Source organism: Balaenoptera physalus (genome assembly GCF_965194825.1).
Source record: "Balaenoptera physalus genome assembly, chromosome: 21".
NCBI lineage: Eukaryota > Metazoa > Chordata > Mammalia > Artiodactyla > Balaenopteridae > Balaenoptera > Balaenoptera physalus.
This window is the reverse complement of record NC_138902.1, coordinates 10164629-10181692: the sequence shown is the minus strand read 5'-3', so window position 1 is coordinate 10181692 and position 17064 is coordinate 10164629. Positions and strand designations below refer to the sequence as shown.

The 17064-nt window shown below is 39.6% G+C and overlaps 1 protein-coding gene across 16 annotated transcripts in view; it reads right to left on the bottom strand.

Moving 5' to 3' along the window:
• The window catches only part of PSD3 (pleckstrin and Sec7 domain containing 3), a 560140-nt gene that overhangs the window by 247908 nt on the left and 295168 nt on the right, over positions 1-17064 (bottom strand). The window contains exons 10-11 of one of the 16 annotated variants that reach the window (XM_082444218.1): positions 15188-15216; positions 11666-12268 (exon numbers count right to left, since the gene is read on the bottom strand). The exons of 13 other annotated variants lie outside the window; for them this stretch is intronic. In XM_082444218.1, the coding sequence (XP_082300344.1) occupies positions 12163-12268; positions 15188-15216 (135 nt within the window). In that variant the 3' untranslated portion in view covers positions 11666-12162. 2 more of the 16 variants (XM_082444221.1, XM_082444220.1) reach the window with 2 other exon arrangements.

Below are 17064 nucleotides of genomic sequence, written 5' to 3'. Positions count from 1 at the left end.
TTGCTCACAGGAAATAATGTGAAGTTTAGAAATCTACTGACTTTTTAAGGTTGAAAAGTTCTCCTCAAATGCAAATATTGCCAAATAATTCTCTACTTTTTAATAATAACATAAAAACAACATAAATCTGAGTTTGACCTTTTCATGAAAATATATGTGGGTACCTATAAGAGTACTGACACCACTTACTGGAAGTTAACAGCACTGGAAGGACCTTTACAGTGAGCTTTTAACTCAGTGTCACAAACAAGGAAAATATAAGAACCTAAGAACCTGAAGAAACTGCCTGAGTTTCTAAAGGTTTGGTTTCACATGTTTTTAATTCAATTTTTCCTAAAGAAAAACATGAAACTGACATGGTAGAGAGGCAAAAAATATATATATATATCCTCAAAGTCAACAGCATTGTGGAAATATGAAGAGGAAAAAATAAGTGAAACAACAGCAATCTCTTACAGCTATCAGAAAATATACTTTAGCATATTAAGGTGGGAAAATGAATGGAAAAAGATGAAATCAGAAACAGTTCCCAGTATCTTTGAATATGAAAGTACAAAGCTTTAACCAGAACACCAGGCAGCAGGGATCATGGCAGGATGGCAGCAGGGATCATGGCAGGATGGCAGCATGGTGAAGAAAGCAGGGCTTCCTGTGCAGGTGCAGACAGCTCAATCAACTGCTGTCGAGTTGCCTGTTCACTACTTACTCAGAACGCACAAAGCAACTCCAAGAAAGGATGGGCTTCCTTTAGCAGGCCTCTGATCATCATGACCAACTCTTCAGGTGTGGGTGCAAGGTGGGAAGAGAAGGAAAGAAAACAAACCCTGGCAAGGGATAGGAAGACAGGTTTGGAAAGACTTTCACAGGTTTGGAATGCTTAGTTGCTCCAGAAGTTTAAAGAGCAAATTGCGAGCCACCAAAGAAAAGCATACTTTGTTGATCCTCATTAAAAGACGCCTCGGCTTTTTGCCACCAGGCCTTCCCTTTTGAACTCTATTTCTCATATCCAGCTTTAGCAAAAAAAAAAAAAAATACCAACTAGCTTGCTGATTTCAGTATTTTAGACCTTATGTACACATCCTTTAGAAGGGTGAATAAAAATGACCACAGGCAGTTAAAACCTTTGTATTTTTAAAAGGTTGGCAGCAAGTATTGTTAAGACTTTTTGTAGAGATGCATGCCTGCCTTTCAAAATAAAAATGTATACACAATCCTTTCTAACAGCTTATATATAAAGTAAAAAAGAAGATAAGTGGTATATAGTAGTTAATGCTTACAAAAAGCATTTTTCCTTTATGTGGATTATTATAAAAATCAGTTGATAAGGGTGCAGTTTTTAGATAGATGCCACAGGGCCACGGCATCTCTCCACAGAAGCTGCAATGGTACTGATGTCATCATCCGCCCAAGCAGGGTACAAAGTCCACTAAAAATGGTCAGAGAGGTACATACTGTGGGGGCGTATAAACGAAGGCCACATTCTCTGGTTTTCATCAGTAGATCTGGAGTTTTAAAAAGCTTGGAAATACTTAAATAAGTTTTTGGACTTTCACATGTAATTCTACTGGGTTCTAACAGCCAGACAGAAGGTGATAGAAAAATCACACTACAAAATTGCCCCAGTCCTTTTAAAAATACTTCTACCCATTAAGTGGGTAACTTTTTGACATTCCTCCTATTTTTCTACTTTGATCTAAAAATATCTGATGTTAATCTGACAGTGGCCTGAATGACTCAGTGTAAATAATAACTAACACACACGGAGTGCGTTTATGGAATAAAGGCTGCTCCGAGGGGATCACACTTTGTCACACTTCTTTTCTCCACACTGGCACTCAAACTATTAGCCCACCTCCAGTTCTTTCTCCTATTCTGGCTCTGCAGCATCCATTAGAACTGCCTTGAGTGACGACTAAACGCCACCTCCTCGAAAGAGGCTCCCTGGAGGCTCTCCTGTTGAAAGTCTTTTCTCTTTATTCTGAAATCCCAGCATTTTCCATGTAACTCTCTACTGTAGGCAGAATGCTAAAGACGCCATCCTGCCAGCATTCTCGTTCCCTGGTTATTTAGCTAAACGTCCATCTAGGTGCTGCTGCGACAGAACTCTGCAGGTAGATTAAGGTTACTAATCAGCTGACCTTAACATAGGATGAGTATTCTGGATTACCCAGGTGGGCTCATGTAATTAAACAAGCTCTTCAAAGCAAAGAAGAAGGCAGAATGGTCACTTAGGAGATGTGCCAAAAGAAGACAACAGAGGAACAATGAGGAGAAAGCTGTGGTCACAGAGATAACGAAGAGTGACTTGACCCATCATTGCTGGGTCTGAAGACGGAGGAAAGAGTCCAGAAGCCAAGGAATGTGGGTGGCCTCTAGAAACTGAGAATGACCCCCAGCCAACAGCCAACATGGAAACTGGGACCTCAGTCCTACGACCACATGGAACTGGTTTCTGCCAACAACCTGAATGAACTTGTAAGTAGATTCACCCTCAGAGTTCCCAGAAAGAAACACAGGCCTACCTGCACTTTGATTTTGTTCTTGTGAAACCCAGAACAGAAGAATCCAGGCCAACCCAAACCTCTGACCTACAAAATGGTAAGATAATCAATCTGTGCTGTTTAAATTTGTGGTAATTTGTTCACAACAGCTTTCCTTTGTACTTTATCCTATTTAACAGTTCAAATCTCAGTGGACATCAGAATCACTGGAGGAGCTTTTAAAATGCATATGGACCCCATTCCCAGATAAAATTTCTGAGGGAGAAGAGGGGAGAGCAGGAAGAAAAACATCAAATTTTTATTTATAGCTCTGCAAGTGACACTTTTCCCAACATTTTTTAATATTAGCATCACCTCAGAAAGTTCCTGCAAGCCCATTTCCAGGTAATTCCCATCCTCACATCCCCAGAGTAAACCATGGTTCTGATTTTTATTTTCCACCGTACGTCAGTTTTGCCTATACTAGGATTCCATATAACAAAATCATGCATTCCCTACACTGGTATACGGTTTCTCCATGATGTTGTGTATATTGGTACTCCACTCCTTTTTACTGAGTATCACACTGTAAGGCTATGCCATAGTTTATCCATTCCCAGCTGATGGATGTTTGGGTTGTTTACAGTTTGGGGCTATTATGAATAAAGCTGCTATGAATATTCTTGTGACGTGCTTTCATTCCTCTTGAACTGCTGGATCATAGGGTAAATGTATGTTTAGTTAAAGACCTTTCTCCGAAGTGTCTATACCATTTTAAGAGTTCCTACCTGAGTGAGAATATGTCAGTCGCCTACTTTTTCACCCCTCATCTCAAACGATCTTAACATGTAGCCAGAGTTGAGAACCACTAGACTAGATTAAGAATTCCTCCGGGCTGGATGCACATCTTACTCATCCTTGCTTCCCCCAATATCTTTATCACAGTCTTTAGCAAAGCAGGAACTCATGAGTCCTATCAGATTTCACCTTTTTTTCTGTTTTTTTTTTGTTTTTTGTGTTTAAGCATTTATTTATCTATGGTATACCATATACCTCTTTCTGTAAGTTGCTTTTTTCCTCAATATTATGTTAATGAACTCTAAATTAATATTACTAATAGCTTTAGTTCATTAATTTCCATCTTTTAGCATTCTGTGTATGTCAATTTGTCCAATAATGTAACTTGTTCATCCACTCTCCTGTAAGTGGATATTTAAATTGTTTCACTAATATAAGCAATGCTGCTATGAACATTCTCGTGCGGGCTCACGATAACTACATATATATATATTCCATAACATGCAGTTTAACAAGAAAGATAATATGTGTGCATGATCTATACAACGAAGGCAGCGATTAGTTTTTATGAAAGGTACAAAAGGTCACAGGTTGTTCTGATCAATACGAGGCTACTTTCGCTAGAAAATATTTGGGGATGGCTCCAACGGCCAAGCGACATTCACTGCTAATTAACAGTACGAGACCACACCTTTTAACCTTTAATTACTCTTTAACTGATACCCAACAGTCACGTGTGTCCATTCAGTTCCGCAACTAGAGTGTGAGCGCCAGGAAGACCGAGCTGGGCACCAACACGCTGAGCCAGTACGAGTGTGACCGTGGAGAGTCCGCGGTGGAAGCTGCAGCCGCCGACCTCCTGGCTGTGCCAGGCTACCGGAAAGTGACAGCACGAGGGCAATGTCGGGGCAACCAGGGCCTAATCTCACTTTTCACTCCTAAAGTCAAGGAAGCTGAGGAAACGGGGACGCACTGGGGGCACAGACGCCTGCCTCAAAGCGTCTCTCCACTTACACTCGCAAGGCCGCCAGGTCAGCAGCTAGAAGCGGAGGCGTGGACGCGGCCCCTGCCCAGAGCGTAGCCCCCCCACCCCACCCCGTCTGGCCTCTTCCAGAGGCGCCTCTTTGCCTTACACCAGCTTCGTGAGGAGACGCTCAGGGCAACCCGGAAGCTCCCCCAGCTCCAGAACCTGACGTGAAACTGCGCGGGGCTGCACCCGCGGCGGCCATCTTTGATTCGGGCAAAACCACCCCAACCCCCGCCGGCCACTTCTTCTCCGCGTCCCCAGGCTTTTCACCCACAAACGTAAGGCGCTGACCGTAGAGGCAGTGCTCAAGAAACACGCACAGGGGCCTGACTGTCCCTGACCCCCGAGGTGCCAAATGCCGCCAATTTCCACATGGCAGCTAAACCCGAGCAGCAAAGGAGCGCTGACGCCAACGAAGTCATCTCAGATTTCACCTTGATCCAGCTTCTGACTTTCGCCATACATGGCAAATCTAGTAAGTCTGCCCTCCGTAACTAAACACAATAAGTGTGTAATTTTGAGTAAAGCATTTCATGATCTGCGTAATCATGGGTTCAATATTTGTTTTCCCTGCCAATTCTAAGCTCCAAGAGGGTACGGCCTGTGTCTGTCTTATTAAGGGCTGCACCCATGAATCCAGCACAGAGACTGGGCGCATATCAGGGCCTCAATGAATGAACAAAGTACAGAGGGGAAAAAAAAATCCTTTTTCCTAAATATTTTGTTTATTTTAATTGAAACAACAAGGTACAAGTCTCCACTCTGGGAGAGTCCTAGGTCTATAGCTATCAATATTTGGGGGGGAACAAAGATCCTTCTGAAAATCTGATTAAAACTATGGATCCCCGCCTCCCCCCCAAAAAAAAACAGACAAAAAAAGATGGTTGTATGTATACATGGACAATTCTGCATACAACATCAAGTTGGTCACATGGTGTTCACATGATCAGAAATCACAGCACCGGGTTTTATATAAAACTGCAATCATTTCTTTCACGAATTATTTGTTGAATATCTGATTTGTCCTGGTATTATACTAGGTATAAGGGCAAGACACAGTCCCCGCCCTTAAGAATAGGGGCAGGAAAAAAAAAAAAAGTATAGGGGCAGGGAGGAGGTCACACACAAATGACAAGCAGTACCATCTAATCCAAAGTCAGGCATCTCAGAATCCATGACCCTTTCCAAAGATGACTTTTTTGCCCAAGTCTACAACATATGACTAACAACCTGAAATGCAAATAACTCTTCAAGATAATATTTTGGGTATAGAGATTTACCTTTTGATTTGTGTTTCTGGAAGTGAAAGAAAAAGAAAGAAAAAGAGGGGAAGAAGAGTAACAACTTATCTATGTTGCACTCTCAAGGAATAAATGCTTCCGGTTGCTTCCAGCATTAAGCGACCCTGTGGTGAAATGACTTGCCCCAGGAGTAGGTGTGGCATCCGTGGTGGTCATCCTCACGTGGCATCGTGTGGGGATAGCCACAGCAGCTCATTCATTTGGGAAAGAGCGGGAAGGGATGGGACCTCCCCACAGGTGGTCTGGTGAGGTGCTGAGGGGGCCTCCCCACAGGTGGTCTGGTGAGGTGCCAAGGACCCACAGGAGCAGGTGCCTCCACTGGTCAGGGGCACAGTGTACTTCACCATCCAGAGATACCTCCTTGCGAGGTCTGGGAAAACGTTTCCTGGTGTTTCTGAAAAAGCAGCGTTACAGCACAAAAACTATGCTGCTATCTGGGGGAACTGTGAGAGGAGGGTAAATGTTAGAACAACTAGAATAAACAAAAAGCTTTAAAATAGCAACAATAAAAATCCAACACTGACCGAGAATGGAGTTCAAGAATGTTTTTCAGTAGAGAAATGAATTATTCTATATTAGTTGATTTTCTGATTGAAGCTAATTTCTTTAAATGGAAAAACCTTTATAAAATAGTTGCTGGCAATCTTTCCAAATCATTTCACACTCCTGTCTCCTTAATCAAACTGAGTAAACATGATGTAACGTTCCTGATGACTCAGTAAGTCCATCCATCACTCCGCTGGGCTGTAACACACTCTGAGAAGCTGCTGACCACTCAGCTCTGCCTGCCCTTCATCAAAACAACTCCAGCTGCTCCATGTGGAGACCCAGGGCTTTTTAAGTTTTCTCTTTCTCGTCACCTCATCATCAAATCACTTCTTGCTAAGGTCCTTCTATCCAACTGACAGCACTCCATGCAACATCATCCTTTGAATTCCTGGCTAAACTGGGAAAACAATTGTTTCTTCAAAATAAGTTCAATTTAAAAATTTAAATAACAACCTGAGTACTGTGTTTTATTAAATTTGTTTTAGAAAAGGTGAGCTGACTCTGAGATGAGCAGTGGCAGGTCCAGCGCGCAGTTTTAGGCAGCTGTCTGTATAATGGCATCTACGTGGCCATTGGCTTAGGATACGCCAGGGAGGAAGATTAGGCCAAAATTTTGAAGAAGTAACAATTCTGGTTATTATTAAAAATAGACCATAAATGAGGGTCTGAGTAAAATTTGTAAGGTTTGTTACACAGACTCTGTATAACACCCATTTATTCTGGCTGTTCAGAGTTATTTTTATTTTAATTTTTTTGTGTTTTCAACTTCTGAGTCTTTTCCAGACAACTGACCTTTACATAAGTGAAGCATTAATACAACCACAAAACAAATTGTTTTCCTTTGTGAAATTTTTTACTGTATAGCTACAAATGTCTTTAAATTAAAATCTGTGTCTCTGTGTCCTCAATGGACAGGTAAACCCTGTGTTTAGGATGGACTATTTGCTGTGATACTTCATTTGCCATTGAATTGCAGGCCTGTTAAAAGAAGCCCATCACTGCTGTCCCCATCTGGTATATCATAAGCAAAAGGAGGACAGTTTAAATTCACAATGTGACCCATTACATTCATATCAATACCACATGTTCATGCCTGAGTGACAGGAGCACCAACCCTGGTGGACTATATTATGAAATTTTAAAATGTTCCAAACACATGACCATTCTAACGTCTATGGATGCATCTGAATATGAAATTCTGTAGCACTTCTTTATGATCAAATTAAAATGGAATCTATCTGGGAATCATTAATACTCCATTACAGGACCCTTAATGACTACCTCCCCTTTCCCCTACTCAAACTCTTTTCTTTTCTTCTTCTTTTTTTTTTTTTGGTTAAAAATCTGTTTGTACTCTTTAAGCAGCATCTGTTCTGTCAAAATGTTCTAAGAGAATTCTTTTTAATAGATTTTTTTAAAGTATGAACACGAGATATAGACCTTTAGCAGCTTCCAAGTATTATCTTCCTCATCGTCACCGTCTTCCATTCAAGGTCTGAACCACACCAGAAGCAGCAGCGTTGTCTGTCCAGGCCAGCACGCGACTGGAAGCAACAGCCTGCAACCAGATCTCCACAGGGAGACCAGAGCAGAAACACACCACGAACCCTGTATCACACCTCAGCTTGATTCGTTTTACTGAACAAAGCTACATTGCATATTTTAAGCCAGAACCTCTAAAGCTTTTCTCTTAAAAGGCTCTCCTGCTTATACCAGAATAAGCATTCAAGCCCGTTTCCTCCATAGAGACTGTTGCTACCAGGTCTCCAGGACCTTCTCTTGGAGAGAGCTCACCTACTCCAGGCAACAGTTGATGCTCTTTTTTTAGCTACACTTAAATACCACCCCTCAGTTCCTATTTTCAACTGCAAACTCCAAATATAACTCAGATCAAGTATTTCTGAGAATTCACTTCAGGCTTTTCATTTATAAAAAATTCAGACTGTTTTCAGACTGTGGCCTGTTTCCTCCTCTCATATAATTCTTTAGGAGTAATCCTTTGAGAATGCTGACACAACAAAGGTAATTTTCTTGAATTTAAATCTGAACTTTCACTATTAAATACATACATGTCTAAACCAATAAATATAACATAAAAGTTAAAACTTGAGTGATGTGATTTGAGTTTACAAAGAAAACAAATGACATTAAGAACACTCCTAATACTTAGACTGAAAGAATCCGTAAAGACCACGTATAGAGTTTTTCCAGCTTACTCTTTGCCACAAAATATTTTGCTCAGAAGACACTGTACATGAGTAAGTTTGAGCACAACAAAAAAACAGAGCAAGGAGGTCTGGTCCCGGTGGGGAGTGGGGACAGGGCAAGGTGACCCCAGATACTGTGGGCTAAAAGGAGCCTGAACTGAAAACCTGAAAATTATGGGCACGGCCCACATATCTCATTTTACAAACCAAGAAACCATGACTGAGGCGCCATCACTCATCATCAGCAGCGAGAGGACAGGTGTGGAGCCCAGGACTCCCACAACCGTGTCACAGAGACGAGAGCCATGTGACAACACGGGGATGCACTTGCCCATCCTCACAATCACTCCCGGAGGAAGGCCTTACTACCCATGTTACACAGGCGAAAACTGAAAAGCCTGCGTGGCCAGGCCGAGGTCTTCACAGAGGCACAAAGCGGCACAAAGATCAAGCATTAACTCAGAAGAAGCAGACAGGTTTTTCCTACTTTTTATTGCTCTTTATTTCATGCAGTTTAGAACACAGGTGATATAGGAAGGGACACAGGGGCAATTTGGAAAATAATTTAGTAACAGAAATGCTAATAACATCTCAAAACAATTTAAAATCATTCCCTTATTACTGTCGCCACCCACGTCCTAGCCAACATCCCTTCTCGCGTGGACAACTGCAACCATTTCTTCACCATCTTCCCCATTTTCACTCCCACTTCCTTTCAAACAATTCTCCACAGATCCCAGAGTAATAATAATAATCTTTTTAAATGGACTCATGTGACTTTCTGGCTTTCAACTCTTTAAAATAATTCCCATTGCCTTTTTCTTAAAAGCACTGTTTTTAATGCTGCTACACCATTATAGCTTAAGCTTAAGCACTGTGACGTTCACTGCTGTGAAAGAGTAATGAAAGAGCAGTAAAGTTTGAAAGAGTAGGAAAACTTCATGAAACTCATCCTTATATGATGCCTAAATCTCTGGCTGAATGGAGAGAAATGGAACTTCCTTCTCACTGAAAGTTTTATTGAAATAATTGTGGATTCACATGCAGTTATAAGAGATAATAGATTTCTTATACCTTTTACCGAGCTTCCCCCAATGGTAACATTTGCAAAACTACAGTACAGTATCACAACCAGAGTACTGACATTGAAAACCCTGATCTTACTCAGATTTCCCCATTTATACTTGTCCTAATTTGATAACACTGGAAGCAAAGATGAAAGAGGAGAGAGCAAAATGGGGCAGAAATGCTGCTTAGGGTCAGCCTTTTGGTAGAAAGAAAAACAGGGCAATTGTCAGTGTTAAATTGTTAATCTTCTCCCTAGCTGAAAGGGTCAAATTAGATAGGTCAATGGAACTCTGAAAGCTGAGCTGGCTTTGCTCTCTCTTTTTGAGAAAAATCTTACAGCTCTTGCTGTCACTATGTGCAAACAGGTACTTCTCAGAGTTCGAGCTTTTAAAAAATGTTTGAATCTTTAATGGCTGGTTAAACCATCTTTAATGGTTTAATCTATTTTTTTTTTTTTTTTGCTTACCCCTATATACAACTGTAATTGATTAAAAAGCCTAATGGTTATGAACCTGCATAGTATAGTTTTTATATTTCCTAATTACGTTTCTTCCTTTTTCCAACAAGATACATTAACCTTTATTTAAAATGTGTTTTTCTCTGTTGATCTTTTGGATCTGTTTGTTTAAATGCTACCCTCCTGGCTAATTTCGCCATCATTTTCACAAGCTACTGTTCCCTAAGAATAGCAAATAAGAAAATTGTATTTAAAACAAAACATACAATGGTTTCAGCCAACTACATATGTTAAGTAATGGATACATGCATTTTCAGAAACTTCTTTTAAATGAACCACATCTAAATTCTGTTTTTTGGGAAAGCAAAGGAAAACAAACACATATGAATAGTAGCATTTATTGGGATTCTAACTAATAGAATATGTAACAATTTTTTTAACTTTCTAAAAAAACTTTTTATACAATTTTTAAGGTTACTTTCCATTGGCAGTTATTACCAAATATTGGCTCTATCCCCCGTATTGTATAATACATCCTTGAGCCTTTCTTACACCCAATAGTTTGTACCTCCCACTCCCCACCCCCATATTGCCACCCACCCCCCTGACCAGTAACCACTCGTTTCTTGTCTGTACCTGTGAATCTGCTTCTTTTTTCACCTTTTTCACTACTTTGCTGTATTTTTTAGATAAAACATACAGTGTTTGGATTTGTCTTTCTCTGTCTGACTTTATTCACTTAACATAACGCTCTCCAAGGCTGTTTGTGTTGCTGCAAATGGCAAAATTTCATTCTTTTTTATGGCTCAGTAGTATTCCATAGTATTTTTTATCCATTTATCTGCTGGTGGACACTTAAGGTGCTTCCATATCTTGGCCATTGTAAATAATGCTGCTATGAACGGTGAGGTACATGTATCTTTTCAAATTAGTGTTTTTGTTTTTTTAAATATATACTCAGGAGTGGATGTGCTGGGTCATATGGTAGTTCTAATTTTAGTTTTTTGAGAAACCTCTCTACTGTTTTCCACAGTGGCTGCACCAATTTACATTCCAACCAACAATGTACAAAGGGTTCCCTTTTCTCCACACACTTGCCAACATTTGTTATTTGTGTTCTTTTTGATGACAGCCATTCTGACAGGTGTGAGGTGTTATCTCATTGTAGTCTGATTTGCATTTCCCTGATGATTAGTGATATCCAGCATCTTTTCATGTGCCTACTGGCCATCTGCATGTCCTCTTTGGAAAAATGTCTATTGGGGTCTTCCACCCATTTTTTAATCAGGTTGTTAGTTTTTTTGATGTTGAGTTGTATGAACTGTTTATATGTGTTGGGTATTAACCCCTTATTGATAATATCATTTGCAAATATTTTCTCCCATTCAGTATACTGCCTTTTTGTTTTCTTAATGGTTTCCCTTGCTATGAAAAAGCTTTTAAGTTTAAAGGTCTCATTTATTTATTTATTTATTTTAATGAAATTTTGGAGAAACTGACTTGAATCTCAAGGGTACATTATTCTTAATCATTAATAAAGGGTTTTTTTGGTTTGTTTGTTAAAATCATGAGTTCATTTCTATTTATTTATTTATTTATTTTTGGCTGTGTTGGGTCTTCGTTTCTGTGCGAGGGCTTTCTCTAGTTGCGGCAAGCGGGGGTCACTCTTCATCGCGGTGCGCGGGCCTCTCACTATCGCGGCCTCTCTTGTTGTGGAGCACAGGCTCCAGACGTGCAGGCTCAGTAATTGTGGCTCACGGGCCTAGTTGCTCCGCGGCATGTGAGATCTTCCCAGACCAGGGCTCGAACCCGTGTCCCCTGCATTGGCAGGCAGATTCTCAACCACTGCGCCACCAGGGAAGCCCCCATTTGTTTATTTTTGCTTTTATTTTCTTTACTTTAGGAGACAGGTCCAAAAACATATTGTTATGATTTATGTCAGAGTGTTCTGCCTAGGTTTTCCTCTAGGAGTTTTATAGTATCCAGTCTTACATTTAGGTCTTTAATCCATTTTGAGTTTATTTTTGTATATGGTGTTAGAGAATGTTCTACTTTCATCCTTTTACATGTAGCTGTACAGTTTTCCCAGCACCACTTATTGAAGAGACTGTCTTTTCTCCATTGTATATTCTTGCCTCCTTTGTCATAGATTAATTGACCATAGGTGTGTGGGTTTATTTCTGGGCTCTCTAATCTGTTCCACTGATCTATGTATCTGTTTTTGCACCAGTACAATACTGTTTTGATTACTGTAGCTTTGTTGTATAGTCTGAAGTCAGGGAATGTGAGTCCCCCAATTCTCTTCTTCTTTCTCAAGATTGTTTTGGCTACTCGGGGTCTTTTGTGTTTCCATATAAATTTTAAAATTATTTCTTCTAGTTCTGTGAAAAAAATGCTGTCATTATTTTGACAGGGATTGCACCGAATCTGTAGATTGCCTCGGGCAGTATGGTTATTTTAACAATATTAATTAAAAAAGAAAATTACAGGCCAATATCACTGATGAACACAGGTGCAAAAATCCTCAACAAAATACTAGCAAACCAGATCCAATAATATATTAAAAGGATCACATACCATGATCAAGTGGCACTTATCCCAGGGATGCAAGGATTTTTCAATCATTCACAAATCCATCAATGTGATACACCACATTAACAAACTGAAGCATAAAAACCATATGATCAACACAATAGATGCAGAAGAAGCTTCTGATAAAATTAAACATCCATTTATGATAAAAACTCTCCAGAAAATGGGCACAGAGGGAACAAACCTCAACATAATAAAGGCCATGCCATATATGACAAACCCACAGCTAACATCATACTCAACAGTGAAAAGCTGAAAGCATTTCCTCTAAGATCAGGAAAAAGACAAAGATGCCCACTCTTGCCATTTTTATTCAACACAGTCCTAGCCACAGCAATCAGACAAGAAAAAGAAATAAAAGGAATCCAAATTGTAAAGGAAGAAGTAAAACTGTCACTGTCTGCAGATGACATGATACTATACATAGAAAATCCTAAAGATGCCACCAGAAAACTACTAGAGCTCATCAATGAATTTGGTAAAGTTGCAGGATACAAAATCAATATACAGAAACCTGTTGCATTTCTATACACTAACAACAAAAGATCAGAAAGAGAAATTAAGGAAACAATCCCATTTAACATCACATCAAAAATAATAAAATACCTAGGAATAAACCTACCTAAGGAGGCAAAAGACCTGTACTCCAAAGACTCTAAGACACTAATGAAAGAAACTGAAGATGACACAAACAGATGGAAAAGTACACCGTGTTCTTGAATTGGAATATGTAACAATTTAATTCACTATTATCATTCCACTAGTGGAATGAAGCATGTGAATTCCACTAAGCCAGGTACACTGATTTACACTCTTTCAATTTAATTACCACTCCCCCTTACCCCACACCCCCTAAGCCCCCAACACACACACTTCACCATTAACTACAAACCTAAGAGAGTGAAAAAACTTTTGGTCTCCCTTAAGAGACTGCAACTAATTTCAGAGTTAATAAATTCCCAAGTAAGAAAGACGGAAGCAAACAATTTCTAAAAAAAAAATTAAATTTCTGAAAAATACTCTAAAGTCAAACATCTAGTCATAAGCAATAGCCTGAAAGGGGGACATGTCATTGACTTACCCAAGCAAGATTATTTACCTTGCTTTATTCTTAAAGCTACTTGTGTATTTAAGCTGATTTAGGAGAAGGTATGTTTTAAAATACTCTGCAAAATGTATTCAGTTTTGTTTTTTAGTTATATTAAAATCATTTTGAAAGACTTGGGTGTTTTCTTGTTTGTCCTCTCTATAATTAAGATGATGTAAAAACTCCTAAATTCGATTTTTTGGCTTATTTTTCTTCTAATTCTTGTTGGCACCTACTGAATTCAACTGCTGCTCAAGGGGAAAAAAATATAAACCTAACCATGACCAGGATAAAAATATTAAGGAGACCACTGTTTGAGTATCAAATGGTAGGGGGCAATAAGGAAGCTCGGATAAACATGGGTTTCGTGTTTCATTGCCAAAAATCTTCAGTCTGGAGCTCTTCAAAATGATATTATTGTGCAGCCAATAACTGACTGACTTTTCACCCAGTGTGTTCCTATGACACTTTTCACTGGCTCCTTTTCTCTTATTTCCGATTGTTTCTTCTCTTCTTTCATGTAAATATATTATGAAATGGCTACTTCCCCTCTAGACATGTAAATAACTGGTAGTCACACCCAAAGTCCCGAAGTCTCTTCCAACATGTAATGTACCATTTCTAACCAAAGTTAGAAATGAAAAGCAAACTGGACTAAAGATTCAAATGTAGCTTTTCTGTTAAAATCAAGAATAGAGGTTCATAGGAAACTCAGAAGAAAAAAACTTGGGAAACAGAAAGGCAAAGAAGCAAGGTGCTACACTTGGAGCGTGAGATAGAGGATGATATAAGAAAATTTTTAAGGATTATTCTACAAAGCGCTTCAGAAACATGCATCTGATTACATGCCAACATTCTCACTAGTTCTTAGAATCTGCCCCTGATGAGACTGGGTGGAAGAGATCCCCAGGATAACACAGTCAAGAATCTATAAAAACTGACGGGCAAGACCGTTAAACCGATGAGCCTTCTGACCCAGGGCTCTCTATTTGGAGAACGCACAGAGCAGGGAAACATATAGCAACACTTCTTCCCCAGGGATTTCAGGTCACTTCAAATAATTCACATCCCCATTAAAATCCCAGGATTTTCTCGGGATCTTTAAGAGGACCAGAACTTATTTGCTTCCTCAAAGGTTCTTCATGATCTCAGGACCAGTTTAAGACCAAACTCTCCTTAGTCCCTCCACTCTTGCAGCATCCAAGACCCAAACCAAACCTGAGATATAAAAATGTTCCAAGAGGGATAAGGTACAAGAGAAAGGCACTGTTGCTAACAAGGTAAAAAGGCAGAAAACATAGGGTTAACCAAGGTTCACTGTCAGGTGCCTACACAATGTCAAGACAGACTTCGCTGAACAATGCCTCCCGTGAAGGATTTCAATGGCCATTCTTTGGAACCAACAAGTCTTTAGAAAGAAAGGAAGCCATAAATGACAAGGATTAAAAATCTTACCACAAAAGGAGGCAATGCTCAAGGTCAAGGTCACAAATGCTTCCTGTTAAAGACCAAGATGATGTGTGTGTTTAGGCTGAAAAGGGATGGGGGATAGAGGTCTTGTCTACTCGCTAATCCCGCTCAGCCGTAGGAAGTGTAAAACACCTTGGGTCCAAATACTCACAGGAAGGGGTGAAGTCCTTGTCCAGTCCACTTTGAGATAGGTAAAGAATAAAGTAATATTAAAAATAAAAAGTTATAATAGCTAACACATGCTAGGTCTCTAAAGGGTTTATATATTATTAACTCATTCAATTATTAAAACAACTAGATGAGGTGGGTGCTAAAAAAACCACCCATTTCATAGATGAGGAAATCAAGAGACAAAGTTTAAGTGAATTTGCTCACAATCACTAGGCCAATCAGAGAGAGGAGCTGGGACTGGAAACCAGTCGTACAGTTCCCAAGACCATAGTCATAATCCTCATGCTTTCATGTCTCTCAGGAAGTTCAGCCTCCAACCCAGAGCTGGCCCACATTTCACATTCTCATCCCCTTCTATTTATGTTCTAAGATTTTTATTAGAGTTTTAGGGATGTCCTATTAAATCTATCAGAACTTTTTCCACCTCATCCCCAATGATGCCTGAAGGCAAACCACATCCAAGCATTGGGATGGGCAGGCCCTGTGGAGCCATAAAACACGCCAGATGGTTTGGCATAGTTTGGTCTTGATTTGGTGAGGAAATAGTCAGGGGTGCTTATGAGAGAGAAAGAAAGAACATTAATGTTTATGGAGAGGAAAGGGGGTGGGAGATGAAGTAGAATATTAACCTAAATAAAAATCAAAATAAGTCTCCTACTAAAACTGTACCTATATTTCAAACGAAGGCCCACCTCAAACAGCACATCCTCCCAGCCAGTTTCAGGTTTAAAGAACCTAAATAATATTCTACCACTGGTTGTCTTTTGGTACCCAACTTCTTCCATTTTATACCATAGATATCTATAACTTATGCTCTAAGCAACTTGTCGGGGGAGAACTCTTATTTGCACAAAGCACTCATATACTCATGTATCTGTTTAGGTCATTTGAGTGAAAAGGGAAACAGCAGTGAATTGTAAATTGTGAAAAAGGGCTCAATATACCATTATCTATCCTTTTCATGTAGCTTAAGGCAAATTTAAAGCAAAATATTAACTCAAGTCTCTGAATTTGAAGGCTTGAAACAAGTTCCTCATTGTGCATACCTTTAAGTATGTTAAGGTCTATTTTTCTGTAACCATTTCCACTGACAACAGCAGAATTCAGTTTATATTTTTATTTTAATATGGAATAACTGTCTATCTGTCTATGTTAAGGGAGAAAGGACCCTCCATCGTTTTTAGTAGTTTATGATCTCTGAGGACAAGGGCCCATTTGGTTCTGACATGTTCTCCAAGTCCACACCTGAACACACAGTGGACCTTCAATAAATATTCCTGACTATGCAACCACACTGAACAGACGTAAGTCGAAATGTTATTTCTGGTCCAAAGAAATCTGAACAACAGACATAAATCCAAATGCTACTTTTGATCCAAAGAAATCTAAAAGTAATAAGGTCAATATGTAGCAATATCCATTTATTGGTTTGATCCATGTAACTTTAAACATCTTACGTCATAAATTAAACTGCATGTAGTACATTCCTGTAATTTTTTAAGTTGGGGAGGGGGTGGCAGAAGAGAGAAAGGGGTTACTCAGAACCTGTAAGATGATACCAAACGTGTTTGTGTTTATCTGTACGTATGTATCTGTCTGTGTGGCATGTGTATAATATTGTCCCCCCAAATGCCAATTAATATTCCACCCAATAATTTATCTCAACAAGGAATGAAGAGATAGCTATCGAAAGAGAGAGAGAGAGAGAGTTTTGGTGGGAGGGGAGGAGAGAAAGAAAGATATGAAAGAGACAAAGAGAAAACAAAGGAGAAAGGAAAAGACAGAAGTAAAGAGAAACAGAGAGGAAGAAAGAGGGAGGCAGAAAGGGAGGGAAAGGGAGAAGGAGCAGGGAAGAGG